We start from the raw sequence: 8,672 nt of genomic DNA, 5'->3' as shown, positions 1-8,672 counted from the left end.
GTTATTTCATTGCGCCTTTAAGTTTCATAAAGGATGAGTAGAAAATATCTAAGTTTGCTATACCGATGGTCTTCATCTTCTTTTTCTGTATTACAAATTTACAACTATTAAGAAAATATTTTGAGAACGACACCATAAAAAAGTTCAAATTTTCAGAATTGTTTAAAATATAACGAATTGACAAGCAACACAGCAATTAACACTGTCATGTTATAAGTACTATTATACACATATACACTGCCTTACGTTAATTCCTTTAATATTCATTATAGTATTCTTTAGGACTGAATATCCATGGAAAACCACAAGGATGTAGGGATCAATTTTGGGAGATCACTAATAGTACCATGTGTCCAAGAACTTGCTAAGAAATCCATCACAAAGATCCCACCTCGTTATGTACGCCAAGATCATCAGAAACCTTTTCTCACTTCATCCGATGACACCTCCAATCTCTCTATACCTGTGATTGATCTTCACGCCTTATTTTCAACCGATTCTGAATCTTCCACTTATTCCTCTGAGCTCAATAAGCTTCATTCAGCTTCTAAAGAATGGGGTTTCTTCCAGGTCAGCATTCACTAATTAATTAAGTCTACTTCACTTGATTTAGTCGTTCTTAATTACAAGTTGTTTCAATTCCATGGTTGATTAGGTTTCAAAATCATGATGTTAATATGCTAAATAAATTAACAGGTTATAAACCATGGAATAAGTGAGTCTTTATTAGAGGATTTTAAGAGTGAAGTTTTGAAGTTGTTCAAGCTTCCAATGGAGGAGAAAGAAAAGCTTTGGCAGAAAGAAGACTGCCAAGAGGGTTTCGGTCAACTGTTTGTTGCATCCGAGGATCAGAAGCTTGATTGGTGTGACAAGTTTTACGTAAATACCCTTCCACTTAATATCAGAAATTCCAAACTATTTCAGAAGTTACCTCCCATCCTCAGGTTCTTTTTTCCTACTCCAAATGAAACTAATTTAATTAAATTTTTAATTTTGCATGCATGTCTGTTAATTACTGGATATATATATATATATATATATATATATATATATATATATATATATATATATATATATATATATATATATATATATATATATATATATATATATGCGTTTTAAAAGTGATTATGTTAGTAATAATAAAATGGGGTGTAGTAGATAATGTTGGACGTGTTTGTTATTTGAAGTTGTAATGAAATCACGGTGTTGAGTTTTTGTCTAATTCTAATTATGTCAAAATCCCGATTTTGATAGTAGATACCCTTCCTTGATTTGTTTTTTGAAAAAATTATAAAAAAATCAAAAAAAATATATAAAAAAATGAATTTACTATTTTACGGCTTTTACCCTTTACCGTTTACCTTTTTTTGTTGTGACTAATGTTCAGAATTTATAGGTTTTGAATGGAAAACCGAATATTGGAGATATTTTTCATGTTTTGAATTTATAAGTTAAAATTGTGTTTTTTTTTGTGGGATCTTAGAATCTCGATCCCGATCTTATAAATCCAAAACTGATCCTATATAGAATCTCGATCTTGACAACCTTGAAAGATATTGATCCCCTTCTATGAGGAAGTCAAATTAAATTTGGTTGCATTGCTATAAATTAACATTGAAATTTGATTAAACATTTGTTATAACTTGTTTTATTCTCTTCTTATTTTTACTTTTTAAAGTTATCTAAGGTTTAGAATCTATTACAAAAAATATATATATTTATTTCACCCGTTATCGAGGATACTTATCGTATTTCTTTGTTATCTGTACTAGATTACGTATTGCTTTGTTATCTCTACCACTTTTTAATATATATAGGAAATATTATATACATAAAAAATGTAGATGATAAGATAGTGCATTTAATTACTATCGAAATACACATCCAAATTAAATGAAGAGCGTATCGAGTTCACATCGTGCAAGTTGTACGTATGATGCACGTCAGGTAAAAAAAAAACAATTACCTAATTTGTCGTCAAGTTACTCGTATAATTCACTTGTTTATAACCTATTGAACCACGGTTATAAAATTAATCAAACTTTTATAGTAAAAGCTCAAAATTATTAATAAGTTATTTTAAATAAATTATTAACTTAAGAGATATTTTTTATTAGTTATGTGAAATTATAATCATTGATTCAAATAAATATATAAAATTAATTTTTAATATATATTAGATATTTTTTATTTGTGAATTAATGAAAACAATAATTTAAAATTTAAAATTTAAAATTTAAAATAGAATCACATTAATGAGGAGGTTTAATAAATTTAAAATAAAAAACTAATAGATTGACAAGTGGCAACACATTAATTAAAATGTCTAATATGGTGACACATGTCAAAAGAGCTACTCTTTTATTAGTATAGAGATTATTTCGTATTCTTTGACTTGATTGATTTAATAAGTGCATGCCTTAATCCAATAAGTTATATATGGGTGTTTCCTATTTGAGTTAATCCAGAAAGAATGAGCTTTCTTCATCATATGTTAACAAATTATTGATTTTCCATTTACTCAAATATTTTTGAAACATTATTTATCCAGTGAGAAGGTGGACACATACTCTAGGGAAATAAAAAAGGTAGCAGTAGGCATCTTGGGTGAAATGGGTAAGGCTCTAGGGATGAGCAAGGAGGAAATGGGGGAGTTATTTGATGATGGGGCCCAGTTCCTACAGATGAATTATTATCCCCAATGTCCTGAACCAGAATTGGCTATGGGATTCTCCCCTCATTCTGATGCAACTGGATTAACAATCCTCTATCAACTAACCAAAACCACTGGCCTCCAAGTTCGAAAACATGGAAATTGGGTATCCGTTAAACCTTTGCCAAATGCTTTGGTAGTCAACATTGGAGACATAATGGAGGTAACAACATAATTCATGATTTCAGCAACATGACAAAAGGATAATCGATTTGATATTTTCAATCCGTTTTCATACAAAAAATAGAATGTGCTTTCGTTGATTTGTTTATGATACCATTTTACTTTCATTCGGTATTTTGCTTTAAAAGTATAATGCCTTCATGAAAATGATTAAAACTACAATGGTGTAATAGAAGAGAGGTACTATCCTATTTCTTCCATTTAGCCCATTTCTATATTTTATGTAGAGGTGTGCTAGAAAAGCGAACCAAACATATATAAGGTCCTTACTTGATTAGCTATGGGCCAAATGAAAGAAATAGCATCTTATTAATTTTCATTTATTTTTGTATTATAGCATTCTACTTTCATTTCTTTCAAATACAACAATGTACTTCCATTTTTGTTTCTAAGACAATGTACTTTCAAAAATCTCCGAATTTTAGCATTGCATTTGCATTCTTTCTTATTAGGATATTATACTTTGAAAAATCTATCCAAATATAACCGATAGATTTTATCGTGTGTTTACAGGTTGTAAGTAATGGTGTATACAAGAGCATAGAGCATTGTGCAACAGTGCAATCAAACGAGGAGAGGTTATCAGTGGCAACATTCTACAGCTCCAATATGGGTGTAGAAGTAGGCCCCGCAAGAAGCCTTGTTGCACAACATAATGTAGCAAACTTTCGACGTGTCGCTTTTGAGGAATATTACAAGGATTTTTTTGCTCGAAAGCTTGATGGTAAGTCAAACTTGGAGTTTATGAAACTTTAAGAGTTATATAGTTTGAACTATATCGTTGGTTTCTTTTGTTTCGTGAAATTCAAAATCGTTCTAAAGTATTGTTAGAAAAGTTGGTAGTTGTAGTTTAGTCTCATTCTCAACTTTTGTATGTCGGGTATGTTAACCGAGTTTTTTGTATAAATAAACATCTTTTGTATGTGTTCACAATCAACAAAGTAAAAGGTTCATTCATGATAACCTCATAACCATATCCTTTTTGCCTCATATAATGGAGCTTCATACTTCAAAAAGAAATAAAAACAAAAAACACAACAAACCTATAATTCAACTATGTAACATTTTTCTTCAATTCTTCAACTTTCATATAATCCAAGAATGACTTTCCATCTAGCTTTCGAGCGAAAAATCCCTTGAAATATTCCTCAAGAGGGACTCGGCGGAAGTTTGCTATATTCTGTTGTGCAACAAGACTTCTTGCGGGCCCCAATTCAGTACCCATACTCGAGCTATAAAATGTGGCAACCGATAATCTCTCGATGTTTGAATGCACTATTGCTCGATGCTCGATGCTCTTATACACGCCATTAGTTATGATCTACAAACAAATATCAAATTTGAGGTTTTTTGGGTTTTGGTTACACAACTAATATGTCAACTTGTTGAATTCAAAATTCGAAAGAGAATGAAGATCTTTGTTATATTTTGTAATATATGTAAGCAAAAAATATTCCAGAATGTATATCTAACAACACAACTAATAGCTAAGGAATGAAAAATGGAAATACCTTAAATATTCAATGGGTTAAATGCAAAAGAAAGCAATGTATGTCCGTTGATTTGTTTACTATAGCATTTACTTTCATTTCGTCCTATTACAACATCCACCGAAGTATAGCAATGTCATTCAAATAAAAAAGAAATATCTACTACTATCATTTAGTAGATTTTTCGAAATATAATGTACAAAAAAATGAAAACACGATTCTATAATTGGCCAAGTATTTTAAAGTACAATTTCTCAATAAGAAAAGAGATACCCATTATTTCTCAATAAGAAACTACATTACTATAAAACTATTTCTTTGCATTTAGCCCGTAATTTAATTAATCAAGGAACTTATATATTTTATTACCTCCATTATGTCTCCAATGTTGACTACCAAAGCATTTGGAAGAGGTTTAACAGATACCCATTTTCCATCTTTTCGAACTTGAAGTCCCTCTGTTTCGGTTAATTGATAGAGAATCGTTAAAGCATCGGCATCGGAATGAGGAGTGAATCCCAAAGCCGATTCCGGTTCCGGACATGGAGGATAGTAATTCATTCTCATTGACTGAACCCCATCATCAAACAATTCACTCATTTCCTCTCCATCAATCCCTAGAGCTTTAGCCATTTGACCTAAGATAGCCATTGCTAGCTTTTTTATTTCCGTAGAGTAAGCTTCCAATTTCTCTCTACAAATTTCTTCAAAGTTGTTAAAACAATTAGGGTTGTGTTTCTTTTTTTCTTCACATTATATATTGTCTGGATCGATGATTATGATTAAAAGATATATAAGAAAACGACAATATAGCAATTTTGTAAAAAGTGAGGACTTAATGGAGAAAACCTTTCATTTATTTAAGTTACAACAATCAATAACAGAACATTCAAAGTTATAGACTTTTCATTTGTAGAAGGAAGAAAGAACCTGAGAACCGGAGGTAACTTTTGAAATAGTTGAAATTGTCTAAGATTGTGTGGAAGGGTAGTTATGTAAAACATGTCACACCAATCAAGCTTCTGTTCCTCTGATACAACAAAAAGCTGACCAAAACCTTCATGATTGTCTTCTTCCTGCCAGAGCTTCTGTTTTTCCTCCATTGGAAGCTTGAAGAAGTTCAAGACTTCCCTTTTAAAATCCTCTAATAAGGGCTCACTTACTCCATGGTTTATAACCTGTTTTTATCGACTATATGAGCTGAATACGATATAATGGAAACAAAACTTTGATTCCTAGCATATGTTAGTACTTGATTTGGATTTCATCATGATTTGCAATCCAACAACATATACAATTTCTAATTTACAAGGATTAAATCGAGTCAAATAGACTTTAAGAACACTAACCTGGAAGAAACCCCATTGTTTAGCAGCTGTATGAAGCTTACTGAGCTCAGAAGAATACGTCGAAGATCCGGAATCGGTTGCAAATAAGGTGTGAAGATCAATGACAGGTACAGAGAGATTGGAGGTGTCATCGGATGAAGTGATTAAGGGTTTCTGATTATGATCTTGGCGCACATACCGAGGTGGGATCTTGGTGATGGATTTCTTAGCAAGTTCTTGAACACTTGGTACTATCAGTGATCTCCCGAAATTGATCGATTCATCGTTGTGGTTTTCCATTGGTCAAAAGAGAAGAGTGCACATGCTTACTACTTCTTTAATAAATAATGGGGGGAAAATAGACGATTATAAGGGGGTTTTTGAAACGTTTTTTAATTTTTCCAAAAAATTAAAAAAATAGTTAAAAGATGATTGGGCAATGCTCTAAATCTTTTAAAATAACTTTTTTTTTTTGTGTGCAAGAAGAAATGTCAGTGTTTCAAAAGTTATAAAATCGTGACTTTTAGGGCTTTTTAATATGAAAAGATGACTTTTAATACAAACACATTTTAAAAATGACTATATTTTGAAAAAAGTCACTAACCAAAAAATCATTTTACAAAAAGAATTTTTAACATCAAAAATAATCCCAAACACCCCTAAGATGGACTTTATTCCTATTTCCATTGGTCACAAACTACTACTTCTTGAGTTCTTGTCGCCCTGTTCAATGCGTATCAACTATTTATTTCAAAAACTAATATTAAATTCTTGCTCAATTTATGTAACAAAACACTCTAGTTTCCGTAGTATTTAACTACACTAAATGACATGGCATTTTGTTAAGGATGTACATAGGATTTTTTTTAAAGCCATATAGGATAAGATAATGATAGCATCTATATACTATGTTGTAATTTTGTAAGGAGTGGTAGCAAGTAGCAACTAAATATTACTGTTATTTTATTTTGGAATAAAATAAAAAGAAAAAAGAAGCAGTCAATTACAACCCATTTCTCTTCTCTTTCATGCCTTCAAGTAGACTTTTCGTATGCCTATGGTAAATGAAAATCCATGTACCAAGCTTCAAATTTACACTACATTTTCCCATGACTCATAATGTATTCGAAGTCAACTCTTTTAAAGAAACTATTTTGTTAATACTAAAAATCTAATACATGCAACCCTAACATTCGTTAATGTGCACAAACTAATTCTTTACATTGAGTTAACCACACTATAACCCGGAGGCTTATGAACACCTACTCCAACCATAACATTCCTCAAAAAGGCAGCATGACCCCAATTCTCAACATCAGCATAAATACTCGATAAAACTATATATTGACCACATTGTTGAGGGTCTACCTCAAGAAGCCTTTTAGCCACCTCATTTCCTAAATCAATATCCCCATGAAGTTTACAAGCACCCAAAAGAGCACCTAAAACATAGGCATCAGGCTCAAATGGCATCCTACTTATGAAATCTTTTGCTTCTGCTAAAAACCCTGATCTACCCAATAAATCAACCACACATCCATAATGTTCCATTTTTGGAACAACACCAAATTGAGGCAACATTGAGTCGAATAATTCTAAACCTAAATCTATAAGGTTGCAATTTGAACAAGCAGCAAGAATCCCAACAAAAGTAACTTCATTTGGATGATATCCTTCGATCTTCATCTTATCAAACATTTCTAAAGCCTGTTTATCTTTTCCATGTGAAGATAGAGCACAAATCATTGCATTCCATGTACATGTTTCCTTTTTCAACATACTTTCAAACACTTTAGTGGCGTAATCTAAATGACCCGTTTTCCCATATAAATATATCAGTGATGTCCCGATAAAGGGAGTTACTTGATCCTCGTTCTTGATGATATATCCATGTATCTGTTTCCCAAATGTAACAGAATGAACACAAGCAGAAAGAACACTAACGAATGTAGCTTCATTAGCTTTCACTGAACAATCTCTTAAACACCTTTGAAAAAACCGAATTGCAGTGTCGTAACACCCTCTCTTGTTGTACCCGTTGATGATGGTAGTCCATGAATAAACATCCCTCACAGGCATTGATTCGAAGAAGGAAACAGCAGAACCCATATCCCCATTCTTGCAAAACCCATCAAGCATAGCGTTACAGGAAACAAGGCATGGTTCAGGCATTTCATCGAACACCTTCTGTGCATAGGAAAGACAGTTGCTTTTAGCATACAAATGAATGAATGATGTTTGTACAAAGGGATCTGATAATACTCCGCGCTTGAGGGCTTGAGTGTAAAGGGGTTTAGCGATGAGGGAAGGGGTTGTATAAGCAGCAACGGTGGCTTTGGTTAGTGAAGGGAAAGTATGGGGGTTTGGTGGGATGTTATGGGAAAGCATGTGGGTGAAAAGGAGTAAGGTAGTGTGAGGGAGATGGATATTGAGGTAAGCTCTGATGAGAGTGTTGTAGAGTAAGGTGGGTATCCATTTGAAGGTAGATAAGTTGGTGTTAGGGTTAGGGTTAGGGAGGAGATTACCGCTGATGATGAGGAGGGAATGGATTTGCTTGATTTGGATGGAGTTTTTGATGAAACGTTGAAGGAGTTGCAGTAGAGATTCCGGCGAGAGAAACATCCCGGAGCCAATTCATTGGATGGTCAGCTGAAATAACGAGACAGTATAAGATACGTATTTAATTATTAATTAAAAATTTTAAAAAGCAAGCATAGATTCTGAATTTTAATAAGGAAAATAGAAACGACAAATTTTCACCTATTTTTATATATTTTTTAAAAAGAATATCCAAAAAAAATGACATATATAGATATCAAAATCGTAGATGGGCTTTTTGTCATTTTACAATGACGAAATCGTAGATAGCAATGATTTCTTCCGACATGTTAACTTTACATGCTATTAATTCAAAATTATGTACTCAAAGCTGCATAGTTTCATTTATTACCGTTC

The 8,672-nt window shown here is 32.3% G+C and overlaps 3 protein-coding genes across 3 annotated transcripts; 1 reads left to right on the top strand and 2 right to left on the bottom strand.

Moving 5' to 3' along the window:
* The first annotated feature begins 259 nt into the window (after nt 1–259).
* On the top strand, nt 260–3,862 carry LOC145102389 (protein SRG1-like). The gene is made up of 4 exons (XM_079039778.1): nt 260–570; nt 697–944; nt 2,555–2,879; nt 3,413–3,862. The coding sequence occupies exons 1-4, from the start codon at nt 295–297 to the stop codon at nt 3,653–3,655; spliced, it is 1,092 nt and encodes a 363-aa protein (XP_078895904.1). The 5' UTR covers nt 260–294; the 3' UTR covers nt 3,656–3,862.
* LOC145102380 (protein SRG1-like) lies at nt 3,838–6,060 on the bottom strand. The gene is made up of 4 exons (XM_079039768.1): nt 5,739–6,060; nt 5,320–5,567; nt 4,759–5,083; nt 3,838–4,220 (listed from the first exon to the last, which is right to left on the bottom strand). Exons 1-4 carry the CDS (start codon nt 6,015–6,017, stop codon nt 3,954–3,956), a joined length of 1,119 nt encoding a protein of 372 aa, XP_078895894.1. The 5' UTR covers nt 6,018–6,060; the 3' UTR covers nt 3,838–3,953.
* A 795-nt stretch (nt 6,061–6,855) lies between these two features.
* LOC145102369 (putative pentatricopeptide repeat-containing protein At1g10330) lies at nt 6,856–8,363 on the bottom strand. The gene has a single exon (XM_079039759.1). The coding sequence runs from the start codon at nt 8,337–8,339 to the stop codon at nt 6,936–6,938; it is 1,404 nt and encodes a 467-aa protein (XP_078895885.1). The 5' UTR covers nt 8,340–8,363; the 3' UTR covers nt 6,856–6,935.
* Between the last annotated feature and the right edge of the window lie 309 nt (nt 8,364–8,672).

This window comes from Lactuca serriola, chromosome 1 (assembly GCF_051521515.1).
Source record: "Lactuca serriola cultivar US96UC23 chromosome 1, Lser_US96UC23_V15, whole genome shotgun sequence".
Lineage (NCBI taxonomy): Eukaryota > Viridiplantae > Streptophyta > Magnoliopsida > Asterales > Asteraceae > Lactuca > Lactuca serriola.
This window is presented reverse-complemented; position numbering and strand designations above follow the sequence as displayed.